The sequence below is a fragment of the Amblyraja radiata genome, chromosome 14 (assembly GCF_010909765.2).
Source record: "Amblyraja radiata isolate CabotCenter1 chromosome 14, sAmbRad1.1.pri, whole genome shotgun sequence".
Lineage (NCBI taxonomy): Eukaryota > Metazoa > Chordata > Chondrichthyes > Rajiformes > Rajidae > Amblyraja > Amblyraja radiata.
In genome coordinates this window covers 34,295,386-34,312,766 of record NC_045969.1, presented here as the reverse complement: position 1 = coordinate 34,312,766, position 17,381 = coordinate 34,295,386, and the positions used below count along the sequence as shown (strand labels likewise).

General features: G+C 42.8%; 1 protein-coding gene across 1 annotated transcript in view; it reads left to right on the top strand.

The window, feature by feature from the left end:
• The window catches only part of LOC116980661 (G-protein coupled receptor 1-like), a 114,630-nt gene that overhangs the window by 63,092 nt on the left and 34,157 nt on the right, over positions 1-17,381 (top strand). The window contains exons 7-9 of the mRNA XM_033033104.1: positions 7,843-7,932; positions 10,975-11,013; positions 13,501-13,579. Of these exons, the coding sequence (XP_032888995.1) occupies positions 7,843-7,932; positions 10,975-11,013; positions 13,501-13,579 (208 nt within the window). The remainder of the gene's footprint in view (positions 1-7,842; positions 7,933-10,974; positions 11,014-13,500; positions 13,580-17,381) is intronic.

The following is a 17,381-nucleotide window of genomic DNA, read 5'->3' as shown; positions in this document are numbered from 1 at the left end:
AAGCACTGACCAAGATGAAGACAGGGATTTGAAAGGATGCTTTGCGGATTCCTGAAATAATAGTGCATAAATTGCAAGGGAAGCCATTTTTAAGATTTGATACTTGAGTGAGTGTGAACAAGGTAGGACAGGTCAAAGGCCACATAAGTTGGCGAATTAAAGAGATAATGGAACAAGAAGTAGAAAATCAATAGGTACAGAACAGAAAATGAGATGCATGAACTGACAGCCTGGTAAAAAAAGACAGAGGGTACATTAATAGCAGGATGGGAGGAGGCAGAAGGAACCAGAGAGGGTTTCGGATCAGACGTATGATGGAAAAAACGGGCCAATTTTTGATGGGGAGCACAGCGCAATAAGGAGTTATCGCAACATCAGAGGCGTATATTTCGAGGTAGCTCGAGGCCAGCTATTGTGGAATGCAGGAAATCTGAAAAAAAAACACCAAGAAATTCTAAAAATGCTTAGCATCTGGCATGCTAATCATAAGAATTATATAATTTAACCATCTCTTGCACACCTTTCCAGTGGGTTTTTCACTTTTCTTTCTTCTGAGCCATTTAAACTTCTATTCACCTTTAATATTTCCCTGTTTTGACAAATGGATTTCAACTGCAACATTCTTAAGTGGAGAAGTTTAATGGAAAGCCGCAATAGGCTATTTGGAAAAGGAACATGCATCTTAAAAGTAATTTGCAGTTTGTAAATCTTACAGCCTTGTAACAAGAGTATGGGGCTTTATTTTCATATATCCAGGCTGTGCTATTTTTGTGCATAAGCTTAAGTTAAAAATATGGAATTCTGCACGCGTTTTTAAAGAAACCAAGCATGATGTTCCCAGTTTAATCAGGTTGATAGCTGTTACTGGCAAAAGGATGAAGAAACATAGAAATTGAAGCTTTTAGTTGCTACTTTGGTGTAAGCAAAAGGATTTGAGTATAGGAGCAGGGAGGTTCTACTGCAGTTGTTCAGGGTCTTGGTGAGACCACACCTGGAGTATTGCGTACAGTTTTGGTCTCCTAATCTGAGGAAAGACATTCTTGCCATAGAGGGAGTACAGAGAAGGTTCACCAGACTGATTCCTGGGATGTCAGGACTTTCATATGAAGAAAGACTGGATAGACTCGGTTTGTACTCGCTAGAATTTAGAAGATTGAGGGGGGATTTTATAGAAACTTACAAAATTCTTAAGGGGTTGGACAGGCTAGATGCAGGAAGATTGTTCCCGATGTTGGGGAAGTCCAGAACAAGGGGTCACAGTTTAAGGATAAGGGGGAAATCTTTTAGGACCGAGATGAGGAAAACTTTTTTCACACAGAGAGTGGTGAATCTCTGGAATTCTCTGCCGCAGAAGGTAGTTGAGGCCAGTTCATTGGCTATATTTAAGAGGGAGTTAGATGTGGCCCTTGTGGCTAAAGGGATCAGGGGGTATGGAGAGAAGGCAGGTACAGGATACTGAGTTGGATGATCTGCCATGATCATATTGAATGGCGGTGCAGGCTCGAAGGGCTGAATGGCCTACTCCTGCACCTATTTTCTATGTTTCTATGTAAACCATAACCTCTACATAGATTACATCCTAAATTAGATGGATTTTTACTTTTTTTTTCAAATTTTCATTGGAACTTGTTTGCATTTATGGAGCCCAACATACATCCATGCAATTGAGCAAACCTTTATAATGTAACTTTATACTTTATAGAATATGTTGGTCCTGTATATATTGATGTATTGAAGAGCAGTCAAATGGTACAATTTGATTGAATTATTTTATCATGGAAATAAAAGCACTTGAAACTTTATCTAATCCACCAAATGTGAGTAATTACATTTTAAACAATTGAAAATAACCTTTTAAGAAAAAGACCATTTGTGTTTTGATATTGAGGTATAGTAAAAAGATCTTGTCAAAAATGTTTAATTGACATATGCACTAGGAACAGAACAATGACATTCTTACTTGCTGCACCTTAACAGACAGGTTAAGCAACAACATAACAAATACATTTACAATAACCAGTAATGACTTAATACATTAAAACAACAAAAGCTTTAAAATTGTTAATTCAAGAGAGTTTATTCTCATGTGTCCCAGATAGGACAATGAAATTCTTGCTTTGCTTCAGCACAACAGAATATAGTAGGCATAAATAAATACAGAACAGATCAGTGTGACCATATACTATTGATTATATATATATACACACATAAATAATCAGATAAAGTGCAATGGGCTATTAATGTTCAGAGTTTTGATTGAGTTGAGTTTAATAGCCTGTGGGGAAGTAGCTATTCCTGAACCTGGATGTTGCAGATTTCAGGCTCCTGTACCTTCTACCTGAAGGCAGTGGGGAGATGAGTGAGTGGCCAGGATGGTGTGGATCCTTGATGGTGCTGCCAGCCTTTTTGAGGCAGCGACTGCGATAGATCCCTCGATGGTAGGGAAGTCAGAGCCGATGATGGACTGGGCAGTGTTTACAATTTTTTGTAGTCTTTTCCGCTCCTGGGTGTAAAGACTTAGTAGTGGTGAGGTCACTATGTTAAAGGAGCATGCACTGATCTACACTGGGCGCTCAAGTTTCCGAACCAAGCCACGATGCAACCGGTCAGCATGCTCTCTACTGTACACCTGCAGAAGTTCGAGAGAGTCCTCCTTGACATACCGACTCTCCGTAGCCTTCTCAGGAAGTAGAGGCGCTGATGAGCTTTCTTTATAATCAGTGTTCTCGGACCAGGAGAGATCTTCAGAGATATTGAGTCCAGGAATTTGAAGCTCTTGACCCTCTCCACCATCGACCCCGTTGATATACACGGGACTATGGGTCCTCAACCTACCCCTTCCAAAGTCCACAATCAATTCCTTGGTTTTGCTGGTGTTGAGAGCCAGGTTATTGTGCTGGCACCATTTGGTCAAATGGTCGATCTCACTTCTAGACACTGACTCATCTCCATCAGTGATACGTCCCACAACAGTGGTATCGTCAGCGAACCTGATGATGGAGTTCGCACTATGACCGGCTACGCAGTCATGAGTATAGAGTAAGTACAGAGTGAGTAATTGAAAATAACATTGCTTTATTATATAGTGTCTCAAATGCTATAATTACCAGAGAATATGGTTGCCAACAAAAATTTTTCGTTCTATATCTAATAGTTAACAACTGCCTGTATGATTTTAATAGGGGATGCCAATATCCTAGAGTAGGCAACAGAGAGGCTGCAGTATGAAACCAGGAATCCTCAGTTCAGTCCAGTGACAATTAATGGAGTAAAGTGATGTACCATGCAATTTGCAATAAACTTAAAAGCCTCACACCACACAGTGACCAGGGTCACTTGTGGAGATGGGCATTGGCTATAAGACATTGGAGAGTTTAGATTTCTTTGTTGTTATAGCATTATCTATCTGCCTTATCCCTTTACTGCAAACCTGTTGACCTCAACTTCCCATACCTCCCAATATTTGAACTGGTTGGGACCACTTAAAGAGCCAAGATCTCAAGTGATCGTAGGCCCATTGGGATCCAATCTCCAGAATGGTGGGGCGTTACCCAGTCAGTGCCAGTACACACCTTCAGGAGAATCTATCAACTGCATATTAGAGGTTAGAGGTTTAAGTCACACTCAAGGGAAAGGTCATACTAATCCAGAAAGTACCCTGCAGTTGTTTTGTGTTAAATTATGCTTCCTTAAATTATTCCAAAAAAAATAAAAATACTGTAGATCTGCCCTCAATGGAATCAGAAGGCCCTACAGAATACTTTGGGTTATTTTTGTTTTGTTACACACTTATCAGAGTGACATTGTTGTTCACAGGCCCTACCCACACCAAGCACAACTTGTTCCATATTCTCAGGAAGTAGAAGTGCACAGTGACAATTGAGTTTATGTGTGCGGTATCAGCTTCCATCACAATATTTTCGCAACTGATACAACATTTTGAGGAAGCCATTTGGTTTAGAGATAATATTTCTGTAAATTTCCCCAATTACTTCCTCAATTTTGCATCCGTTCTGGTTAATTTCAGACAGCAATGGAAAAAACATTGCAAAAAGTGGAAACTCTTTGTGAACGTTGAGTATGTTGCATTGTAGGATTAAATGCTGAATTCTATGTCAATAATGTCGAACAACCCAACCTCTTCTACCAATATTGTGCAAGAAGCTAACATTGCGAAACCTATTTCACTCTGAACACTACCGTATATCACAGAAAGGAAATTGAAATGCAAGTGCCAGTGAAAATACCATCTTGAATTGCCTCTTTAGATTACTTCAATTTTCTGTCTCCAGGCTTTAATAACTTTAAAGGCAGCTTCTCATTTTTTCTTTGATTTAATAGAATAACATGGCTATTGTTTTAGTGACAACATAAAGTTGGATATCTAATAAAACTCTTAAATTACACTATTTTAATTTCAGTGCTACAAAGATTCAAAGTGGTATTGAATATTTTTATGTTTTACCAATACTTAAACTAATAAAATAAGAATGAATTAGTTTGGAAAAATTTGAACAAATTGAAATGCATATAGATGGACCTAAATGTTGTAGGCAAGGATTCATTAACCTTTACGATGACCCAAATGTTAAGAGCTCATGATGAAAGGTATATTTTCAACTCAGAGTTCGCCCAAAATATGAGCCTTGCCCACAAACCGTGCAGTGTGTGGTTTGAGAGGTACCCACTGACACAGACTTCAAAAGAAAGGATGTTTTTAATGATAATTATGTTGTATTTCCTCCTTGCTGTATTCTTTTGGAGTGGCCTTCATCTAGGAAATCGTCCACTTCTGATTTTCTTCCCCCTCTCCCGCCTTCATGTGGTCCATTTTATTGGATCCCTCTATCTCCATTTCAGACCAGAAACATCCATTGCTAACCCACAGACCATACCTCCTCTCACCCTGCCTCCAGTAAGAACTCTCTTCATTCTCCAAGATCCCCTGACTCCATTGCATTTTCTCTGATGCTGAGATGTTCTGCACACGTGCCTTTGAAGTGTATTTTTTGCCTTTCTCTCTGCCAGAGTAAACAGAGCCCTTGATTACATTGCATCTTTTTCCTGCACCTTTGCTCTCATCTCTTCTCTGAGTGTACAGAACAAAAAGAGTTAAACTCATTGCAGCCACTATGCGATTGATGGTAAAGAGAAAAATGTTGAGGACGGTGGGCAGATTACCAGAAGAAAGTTCTCGACCCAAAACATTGACTGTTCTTTTACCAATACAGATGCTGCCTGACCTACTGATTGAATTGAATTGAATTGAATCCTTTATTTGTCATTCAGACCTTTCGGTCTGAACGAAATGCTGTTGCCTGCAGCCATACATGTAATAATAACAAAACACAATAAACACAAATTAACATCCACCACAGTGAGTTCACCAAACACCTCCTCACTGTGATGGAGGCAAAAGTCTTAGAGTTACTGTCTCTTCCCTCCTCTTCTCCCTCTGCGCCGAGGCGATACCCCACCGGGCCATGGCATCAGTCCCGCGGTTCAAGCTCCGCGGCCCGGGGGTGGTCGAAGCTGCCCGCAGCTGTTGCAACGGGTGCTCCGGAAAACAGGCACCAGCCTGTGACCTGCGAGCTCCCGACATTGTCCTCCACTGGCCCGCGGCCGAGCCCCGGATCCAGGTCGCCGCCGCCTCAGCCGCCGTAGCACCGTCTCCGCCCCGCACCGGGTCGCCCACAAGGCAGCGTCTCAGCCCCGCACCGGGCTGCCCCCACGAGAGCACCTTCCAGCCGGGAGCCGGTCCGCCCACACGGCAGCATCTCAGCCCCGCACCGGGCTGCTCACACGGGAGCGCCTTCCAGCCAGTAGCCGTGCCGCTCACACAGGAGTGTCTCAGCCCCGCGCCGTCTGCCCCCACCGGAGCGCCGAGTCGTGTCGCTACCCGGACGTCGCCACAGCTCGAAGACGGCCAGCCTCGCGTTGGTGAGTCCTGGCTGGCTCTACCTCCGGACCCTCGAGGTCGGTCGCAGGTTGGAGGCCGCCAGCTCCACCATTAGGCCTCAGCGCAGACGGGGGAAGAGAAGGGGGATACGACAAAAAGTCGCATTCCCCCGAAGGGAGAGACAGAAAGCTCTGTTTCACCCTCCCCCCACACACATAACACCACCTAATAACCAAAAAAATTACTAAACTAGACAAAAAAAACAACACAAAAAGTAAAAACAGACAGACTGCAGGCGAGCCGCAGCTGTATCACAGCGCCGCCATTTCCTCCAGCAGTTTTTTTATACCATACACACAGGCTCCTTTGCCCTTGGAAAGTGTTGTGCCTCTTGAAACTTGTTGGAGCTGGACACGTCAAGATGTGGAAGGCATTCCATCCTGCTCCTACCTTGTCCCTAGTGGATAGTGGAAAAGGCTTGGATTGTCAGGAAGTGAATTACTGGACTTTGGTCCAGCCTTTGATCTGCTCCTGCAGCCACAAGATATACATGGTGACCTGGAATGAGCCCAGAAAATTGAAAGTAGGGGACTCGGGTAGTGCCATTGAATATCAAGGCTAAGTGATCAGATGAATTTAGTTTACTTTATTGTCGCATGTACCGAAATACAGTGAAAAGCTTTTGTTGCGTACTAACCAGTCAGTGGAAGGACAATACATGATTACAATTGATGCATTCACAGTGTACAGATACATGATAAAGGGAATAACATGAATAGATAGATTCTATATTAATGGATCTATACATTGCTTTAAATTTTTGTGCTATTAATGATACTTGATGTATGGGCTGTTTCATTTATTAAAGAGTTGCGAATGGAAGTGAATATTGTGCAATCATTAGTGAGTGATATTAATGAAGAGAGCAAATCTGGATAATTTTCCGCATTTTCAGATAGATGCCAGTTGTGATTGTTCTGGAATGGCTCGGCCAGAGGCATAACATATTCTTCAACAGATCTTTAATACTACAGCTGGGATGCTGTGTAGTTCCATGGCTTTTACACTATCTATTACTTTCACTTGATTAATGATATTAAATCAAACTGGATGGCTTTTGTGAAAGATAAGATCTCCAGAAGGAAATAGAGATGGGTCTACTATTTGGCATTTCTGGTGAATATAGTTGTGAATTTTAAATACTTTCTTTAGCACATGCTGGCCTCTGCCATAATTGAGGATGGAGGTATTCCTGCAACCTCCTCATCTGGTTAGTTGTTTAAATGTCGCTCACCATTCATGACCACATACAGCAGGTCTGTGGACCTTCTATGTGATCATTGTTGTGAGATGACTTAGCTCTGTCTTTGGCCAGCTATTTTTGCTCTTTAGCATACGATCTTGTCACATTTACTATTGCTTTTTAACTTGTAAGATTTTGAAATAGTTAACCATTTCTCTTGCAGACAAACAGGTACCGTGCTCATATTGTTCCTCATTGTTGGTGTCTTTGGAGGATCATCGTCCTATAAACTGCTTAAACTATTTAAGAGCCTGACCACCTAATTTAATTTAAAAAAAAATTTAAGTTAGTAATCAAAAAAGTTGAGAATCTTCAAACCTCTTAGAGGTGCTGGTACACCATACTGTTTTTTTTTACACGCCATATGTTTTTCTGTGTGTACCATAACAAAAGAAAAGCACTGGGTTAATCTATAGCTCCAAAATAATGGGGACAGTCGTTGACAGATCATTAAAGGTGCTATTAATTGGGTTTTCTGCATCCTGTATCCAGCACTCCGGCAACTTTTTTTAATGTAGTGGAATAGTGTTTCCACAATTATGGTGACTAAATGTTTTGTGCTTTAAAATGTATTTCATGTTAGTTTATTTGTTCAGGATTAAACATGACCTATGTTTTATTTATCTTCCATCTCTTACAGTGTGTATTATGTTGCTGCCTGGGGCGTGCCTTTCTTTCTATCATGTCTTCCACTCTTTGGAGATTACTATGGCCCCGCTGGAGCATGGTGGTAAGGATCTGATTTTCAGAATTTTACCTGGAAGTTGTCAACTGTTTTGTTTTGCAAAAGAAAAGCAAGTGAATTCCCCAAAAAGATAATTTCAGAGGTTGGGTCATATTTTAAAGTGTAAATTTATCATAATTGAGGATTCAGTAAAAAGGAAATAATATGTTAAAAAATGTATATCTGTATAATATCTTTATTTAAAACAATATTTTTGTTAGTTCAGAGGAGGCAGATTATATATGTTTTTGTTTGATGCATGTACCCACTTCTTGTTTCCTCTAATGACGTTAGTGAGCCGGAAGAATTTACGGTATACAGTAAGATTTACATAAATCTGGGAGAGATTTACATAAACTGGGAGAGAACAACGTATTCAGGATTTTGAAGAAGGCAATGAAGTTAGAGATGCAGCACTAGATGTATGGACCTTAGTATTTTTTCATAATCACACAACATGGGTGATTCTGGCAAATATAAATAAAAGTGGGACATTTAACAATGGCAGTTGACACAGGGCCAGGACATTTTGTTGAGCAAAAATATCGAGGTTTTGTCGACATCGTGGATTTGGGCAGTTGGGTAAATGCTGGTGTTTAGTTTGGAGATACAGCGTGGAAACAGGCCCTTCAGCCAACCGAGTCCACCAGTAATCACCCATATATTAGTTGTATCCTACACACTAGGGACAATCTATAGAAGTCAATTCACCTATAAACCTGCACGTCATGTAGTGTGGGAGGAAACCGTGGAACACGGAGAAAACCCACATGGTTGGTTACAGGGTGAAGGTACAAACCTTGTACAGACAGCACTCGTAGTCAGAATTGAACCCCAATCTCTGATGCCTCAGGGTAACAACTCTACTGCTGTACCTATTGTACGCGAATAACCTAGATCAACATGCCACTAGATGATGTGATAGTAGAAATTCCTTTTGCTGCTTAGGGACATTGCTATTGTAAGTTGGTTGCTGTTCTTGTTATTTCTTCCTCCAGCAATTCCTGCAGTAACCTGTTTGCGGTTCCATTCTGTGGCTTTTGAGGAACTATGGACTCTGCCCTTGATGAGCAAGATGGTGTCAGAGGCCAGGGATGAATTAGCGAGGTTGTTACATTTTTTTCAAGGAGACTATAAGAATGTGCTTGAAACATCTTCTTTGTCCTCTTGAAAATCTGTTGCTATGACACAGCATGGAGATCTTAAGGAATCTGGTGTCAGGCATGTGAGTGCAGTAGCCTTCCCAGTGTGGTAGGTTGTATGTGATTAGAGTCTTGATTATGAGGATGTTGGTGTGGCAGAAAGGCCCTGATATCAGCACACCAATCCTGCCAGTGGATTAGAGAATTTCACACCTTAAGTTCACTAGTACAGGTCCACCATCGACTTTAGTTTAGTTTAGTTTAGAGATACAGCGCAGAAACAGGTCTTTCATCTCACCGGGTCTGCGCCAACCAGCGGCACTAACACTATCCCACACATACTAGGTACAGTTTACATTTATACCAAGCCAATTAGCCGTCAAACCTTTACGTCTTTGAAGGGTAGTAGAAAACCGAGCTTCCCAGAGAAAACCAGTACAAGTCATGGGGAGAACGTCCAAATTCCATACAGACAAACACCCGTAGTCAGGATCGAACCTGGGTCCCTGGCACTCTACTGCCGCGCCACCATGCTGTTACCCTTGGTTCCAGAGCCTTTCTGGATTATCCATTTTGCCGAACCAACAGAGATCACGGCCTCCAAGAGGAGTTGGAACAGTACCGAAAAGATCTGCATAGTGCGCCAAGATACCTTGCCACAAAATAGGGTTTGAAATTTGGCTATGGGAATGGATTTGCCAGCTCCAGCCGGGCTGGAATTCCAGAACCCTGGCCACAGCGAGCAAATAGTCCTGATGAGATTGAGACCGGCTGCCTCGACCAACATAGGCGCCTCATTTTCGGGGGGACTTCTAGGGGGTGATTTCAACTGCACTCTTGGAATTTTGTCTAGATTAAAGGAGGTGCCTAACCATCAGTTGCCGGAACATCGGTGGTGAACCTTTATTTCTTCAGTGCTTTGATTTTGTTGGAAGTATCCTAAAGATAAAGCTTCAGTATTGTTTGAACAAATTATTCTGAATTATTTTAGCTGTATTTCCAAGTATTATTCCCATTGTGAAAGAACACTTTTAAAAAAAGTTATTTAATTCTAAAGCATATACCAGAAGCAGATCTGCAATGTGCATGGGGACTTCAAACCACCAGTCTGAAGGCGAATATTTCCCTTTGCCCTAAGATTAGATTCCAAAGAATAGAGATATTGATCCGAAATGGAGCAAGATTTGGTTGTCTTTTGGTCGCATCTATCGATAATACTGTCATATGGAGAAGTGGTATTGCTAAATGAATCTATCATGTCACATGATCTTTAATTTTGAATTCTAACACCAAGATATTTGGACATTGAAAATAGACTTTTATGAATTAACTTGACAATGGAGATACATGGGTATCTTTTTTGCTGTTTTTCTTTCATTTTCAGCTATGCTTATCAATAAATTGTCACCAAACACATTTCACCCATGTTTTTCTATTTATATTTATTACATTTATCTATACCATAGATTTCTGTTAATTGTATATTAAGGTCCTTGTTTTTGATGATGTCACATATGCTGTCTTCACATATTTTACGTGGCTAAATAAAGAGTAAGGATTCAGATATAAAGTCTGATAAAATGTTCAGTATGGCCAATTGTTTCTGTTGAAGCCATTTCCTTCTCTTTATAGAGTAAATTCAGTAATCATATTTTATGAATAGATGATATCAATGTCATGTTTATAAATTCTTTAGCTGGAAATGACATCAGTATTATGGAATCAATTGATTATATTGTTAATAGATTTTCTGAAAAGAAGGTGAATTGGTTGTTTTCATTGAAGCACGTAAAAGTAACAAAACTACAAGTATTCTGTACCTTGCATTTATTGTTAAATAAATTCTCAGTGATTGTAATGGTTTCAGCTACACTTTATTATTTAAAGAATGCATCTTTTTTTCCAGCTGGATTACAGACGAACATGTTGTCTGGAGATTTGGCATGTAAGTATACTTCAAGTCATTAACTATTTCTTTTCTCCTAATCTTTAACTTGGGATAGCCATCTTAATGTACTCTCATTGTAGATGTAGAATCAAGGATCTGTAGATGCTGGTTTACAAAAAAACCCATGAAATGCTGGAGTAATTCAGCAGGTCAGGTAGCATTTAGAGAACATGGATAGGTAAGTGATGTTTCGGGTCAGGTCCTTTCTTTGAATTGCAGAAGGATCCAGACCTGAAACGTCACATATCCATGTTCTCCAGGGATGCTGTTTGACCTGCTGAGTTACTCCAGCACTTTTTCTCTTTTTAATGTACTCACCTATATTGAACAAATGTAGCTTTATTCATTTTAGGTAGAACTTGTCATCACTTAAATCCGATGTGTAAATGATATATGCTTCCATTCTGTTGCTTTCCCCTCAAAATGTTCTTGAATAAGGCTTTGAGAAATGAGTATTTTTATATCACAAATATTAAATATGGTGAATGTTCTCAAGATCCCAAAAGTTTTGCTTCAGTAAAATGTAATTAAAAGACTCCCAAGAATTAACTCTAAAGCATATGTTGTGACCCTGGTCTGTATGTGTTGTACATTTGTTACCTAGTGGAGAAGGAAAATGAATTAACCCAGTTTCTTTAGACCTTACTTTGGACTTTAGAGATACAGCATGGAAACAGGCCCTTCGGCCTACCGAGTCCATACTGACTATTGATTACCCCGTACATTAGCAGTATCCTACACACGAGGAACAATTTACAATTTATAGAAGCCATTTAACCTACAAACCTGTACATCTTTGGAGTGTGGGAAAAAACTGGAGCACCCGGAGAAAACCCACGTGGTCACAGGAAGAATGTACAAACTCCGTACAGAGAGCACACGTAGTCAGGATCGAACCCAGGTGTCTGGCGCTGTGAGGCCGCAACTCTACCTCTGCGCCACTGTGCCGGCCGTACACTTTCCTTGGACTCATGTTCTACTTCTGGAATACTTTCAATAACCTACCAAAATTTATCAAATTGCTTCCCCTCCATTTAAAATTGTTGTTAATGTGAACTTTTCAAGAATGAAACTGGTTTTCTCACAGCACCCTGTTTTGCCTGTCTATTTTTTATACGACCCTGGTGGCATCTAATGTATTCTTGACTGGACACCCGTGTGCATTTGAAGCTGATACTTCGTAGGAATCCCACATTGCAACTTTGCTTCCTCCATTTTGTCGCAATCATCATTGTTCAGATGCATTGAATGATGGACGTTAATATTAAAAAATCTGTGTGCTCCTCAGATATTGCTATCTAATCTCAATTTCACCTTAATTCTCCGCATGATTTTTCCTAAATAGCATAAAGATCATTATTTATACTCTCTAACCGCTTTCACAAATCTGACAAAGTTGCTTGAGAACCAGGCAGCCGTGATTTTCTTTTCTTTTGAGGGTCCCCTTATTTCCAGTCATCATGGCAATAAAAAAGATTTGAGTTGAAGGAAACAGGCCTCGATGTGGAGCTAATTTTTACCACGTGTGCCTCAACCTCCTCTCCTCCACCATGTACCGAGGCAAAGGATTTCTTTCCCAAAGCCTAACAAATGAGTAGTTATGGAATAAATCACTGCAGCTCCTGAAGGCTATCATTTGAGATGAATAGTAAGCTTGAATAGTATGAATAGTAAGCTTGATGTGCATTTCACTGATGTCTTAGGAAATTCTAAAATACCAACCATGTATCAGGTTTGTTTTTCCTGTTTATCCGTTTAGGCTGATAACGCTGGGCATGTTTCATTGCGGAGGGGAGGTGCACGGAGGATTACTTTACTGCATTATAATTGATATGACAATTGAGATGCCCATCATGTTTTACATTTCTGGATATGTTGTCGTAATACCACCCTTCAACTGACTCCAGAATAATTTAAATGGTTTGCATAATATGGTTCTGGTTAGAACGTAGATCCATTCAGCGATCTCAAGAAGAAATGCCAATGAGAGATACCGTGAACTCTTAATCTCCACAGAAGTGACCCACTTCAATTGTCAAGACTCCATGAAATTGACTGATCTGGGGCACAAAAGGTTCTCCTTTAAATATGAAATAAGCCTGCATGATGGTCCATATTAATTCTATTGATTCTATTTCACCCTGAAATTACAATCCAAAGTGCCTGTAATGGCCTTAATGTCAAAATTGCTGCATTGTTTATTACTACAAAGAAATCAGTCATTAACTTCAACTGCTGTTTAACTATTAATCACCATATTCCTTATTAACTCTCACCTATTTTGAAACTTCATGTTTCTTCTTACTGCTTCTCTAATTCAGACACAGCAGAACTGGCATGTAGTTTCTGCATAAGTCTGCTGAGGTCTGACCAATGTTTTATGAAGTTAGAGCATAACCCCCCTGTGTTGACCTGAACTGTGCTGCATATCTTGAGAGTGCTGTCATAACTGTCGTGCTTATTTTGTTCAATTGTTTTTCACAGATGGTACATCCCCTTGTTTGTCCTCATCTTTCTGATGATGTCCTGCTACCTTCACATATTTTATATAGCCAAAAAGAGGGTAAGAATCCATACTTAATCTCCTAAAATTAAAGTTGGATAAAGAAGAACAGTTCAAAACACGTACGATTACTTCTGTTTGAATCTATTTACTTAAGTTAGTGGACCTAATGCATAACTAGATGATCAAAATATTTTGTTAGTCATGTAAATGAGCTCTTAAGACATCAATTATCTTGGTTATCTGGTCTGAAATGAATTGACTGTATTGTTTTATTACTGTCTGGGAAAAGAAAACTGGATTATGTCATTTGTTTGCAGGATGTAAAATCAGATAGAAACAGAAAATAGGTACAGGAGGAGGCCATTCAGCCCTTCGGGACAGCACCGCCATTCATTGTGATCATGGCTGATCATCCAGAATACCCCTTGATTCCGCTAGCCCCAAGAGCTCTATCTAACTCTCTTTTAAATGTATTCAATGAATTAGTCTCAATTGCCTTCCGTGGCAGAGAATTCCACAAATTCACAGCTAGAGTTCCAGTTGAGTATAGGAGCAAAGAGGTCCTTCTGCAGTTGTACAGGGCCCTAGTGAGACCACACCTAGAGTATTGTGTGCAGTTTTGGGCTCCAAATTCGAGGAAGGACATTCTTGCTATTGAGGGAGTGCAGCGTAGGTTCACCAGGTTAATTCTCGGGATGGCGGGACTGTCATATCTTGATAGAATGGAGTGGCTGGGCTTGTATACTCTGGAATGTAGAAGGATGAGAGGTTATCTTATTGCAACATATAAGATTATTAAGGGATTGGACACACTAGAGGCAGGAAACATGTTCCGGATGTTGGGGGAGTCCAGAACCAGGGGCCACAGTTTAAGAATAAGGGGAAAGCCAATTAGAATGGAGATGAGGAAAAACCTTTTCACACACAGAGTTGTGAGTCTGTGGAATTCTCTGCCTCAGAAAGCGTTGGAGGCCGGTTCTCTGGATGCTTTCTTTCAAGAGAGAGTTAGATAGAGCTCTTAAAGATAGTAGAGTCAGGGGATATGTGGAGAAGGCAGGAACGGGGTACTGATTGTGGATGATCTGCCATGATCACATTGAATGGCAGTGCTGGCTTGAAGGGCCGAACGGCCTACTCCGGCACCTATTGTTTATTGTATCTGGGTTAAAAAGTTTTTTCTCATCTCAGTTTTAAATGGCCTCCCCATTATTCTTAGACTGTGGCCTCTGGTTCTGGACTCCCCAACATTTGGAACATTTTTCCTGCATCTAGCTTGTCCAGTCCTTTTATAATTTTCTATCTATCTCTACTATTACTAAAACTCTCATCTGCGTTGTTTTTCAATTTGCTCAAAAACGGTACCCTATATTGCTAGGATTACTCACCGCTCACCGTTTTGTTCCGATCGGTGGAAGATTACAAAAGTTATGAAGGTTTAAAAAATCGTGAGATCAGCAGAGATCGTGAGATCAGTGAGATCAGCAGGTTTTCTCGCATGTCAGTCACCATGAAGGTAACGCCCCTTCCGGCACCCACTGGAGAATAAAAATCCCCGGAGGCGGGGCTGAATCCGTGAGCATGTCCACAAGCTGCCGAGAATAAAGCTGAAGCAGCGGAGTGTGGGCTGTGTTCTGCGGGATGTGGCAGGCTGTGTTCATGGGCGGGGTCAGGCTGTGTTCGCGGGCAGGGGCGGGCTGTGTTCGCGGGCGGGGCTGTGAGCTTGACAGGTGCTGGGGACGGGAGCAGCTGAGTGAGTCCGGTGCCGGGTCCTGGAACCAGGAGTGCAGTCGGGGCCGGGAACCGGTAAGCCCACACACCCCCCTCCCCTACACCCCTCCTCCACTACACCCCCCCTCCACTACACCCCCCCTCCACTACACCTCCCCTCCCCTACACCCCCCCTGCCCCACATCCCGCCTGCCCCACACCCCCCCTGCCCCACACCCACCCTGCCCCACACCCACCCTGCCCCACACCCCGCCTGCCCCACACCCACCCTGCCCCACACCCCGCCTGCCCACACCCACCCTGCCCCACACCCCGCCTGCCCCACACCCCCCCCTGCCCCACACCCCGCCTGCCCCACACCCCCCCCTGCCCCACACCCCCCCTCCCCCACAACCCCCCTCCCCCAAACCCCCCTCCATCACACACCCCTCCCCCACACCCGATCCCCCACATCCATACCCCCCTTCCACTGCACCCCCTCCCCCTCCCCCTCCCCCACACTCCCACTACCACCCACACACCTCCCCCTCCCACATACACCCCTCCCCTACCCCCACAACCCCACACACCCCCTCCCCCCCACACACCCCCTCCCCACACACACTCCTCCCACACACACTCCTCCCACACACACACACCCCCTTCCCCACACACACCCTCCCCCTCCCCACTCACACCCTCCCCCGCACACCCCCCTTCCCCCACATTCACATCCCCCTCCCACATGGGTTGCGTTGGGGGACCAGGCCTGCCGTGTGACTGGGACCCAACGGGTCTTACTTAGTCTAGTATATTACTAAAACTCTCTGTTTGTTTGTATGTGTGCGTGCGTATGTGTGATATTCCAAAACCCCGCCAAAACGGTACACGATAGCGCTACAATTTTTGGCCCATCTTACTCACCATTGTCCTGGGATGTAAATGAAACAAGTTTTGTTTGGATTGATGATATATTTTACAAGTTATTTTAAACTTTAAACTTTACATTTTAAACTTTACAAAAATCACTTTTCAAACCACTTTTCCATGCCCCACCCATCAGCCACGCTCGACGTCACAATGGGATCCCGAATCTCATTTACATTAAAAAATCGCAATTTAAAAATAAAAGTTTAAATCAAATTCTCCCGTTTTCGTCAACAGCTCACATTGTTTTTAGGTTATTTTAAAGAAAAAAAAACGCGATTTTCCTTGAGAATTCCATTTTTTTAAAACCGTGATTTTCATTGTGGGGGGTTGGGATAGGGGGAGGTGAGGAGTGGGGGAGCAGGGGGATAAAGGGAGAGGAGGGGGGTAGGGAGGGAGCAGGGGAAATTGGGGAAGGTGAGGAGGGAGAGTGGGGGGGGGTGGGATAGGGAGGAGGTGAGTGGGGGAGCAGGAGGATAGAGGGAGAGGAGGGGGGTAGGGAGGGGGAGGGGTTATGGAGGGAGGGAGGGAGTGACTGAGGGTAGGGGAAAGGAGAGGGTGGAAGAGGTGAAGGAGTGGGAAAGGGGAGGAGGAGAGGGGAAAGAAGAGGGAGGGTGAAGAGGGGGAGGGAGTGCTGGGGATGAGGGGGAATGGAGGAGGATAGGGGTAGGAAGAGGGAAGGCGAGGTAATGGAGGAGGGGAGGGGGAAGAGGGAGGAGGGGAAGAAGGGGTGAGGGGAGGAAGAGGAGAGGAAGCAGAGGAAAGTTGGTGATGTGTGGGAAGATAGAGGATAATGGAGGAGGGGAATAGGGGACATAGAGGGTGAGTGAGTTGTATTCACATTGATCTTATAATTTACAGGTTATTGCCATTTTGAACTTTAAAAACGTTGCAGTCGTGCTCCCACTTGTTGACCACGCCTGCGCAGTTGCGGGAGGGTTGCCGTGACTAGCGTCACAACAGGGATCTCTGGCATCACAATTGTCAGCCGCGCCTGCGCAGTTGGGGGCTATTGGTCATTGGTGTAATATTGCCTTGGTGGACAGGCCCAACGGGTCCGCACCTGGTCCAGTGTTTCTATAAAATATCCCCTCATCCGTCTAAATTCCAGTGAATACAAGCCCAGTCCTTCCAATCTTTCCTCGTATGACAGTCCCACCATCCCCGGGATTAACCTCGTGAACCTACGCTGCACTCCCTCAATAGCAAGGATGTCCTTCCTCAA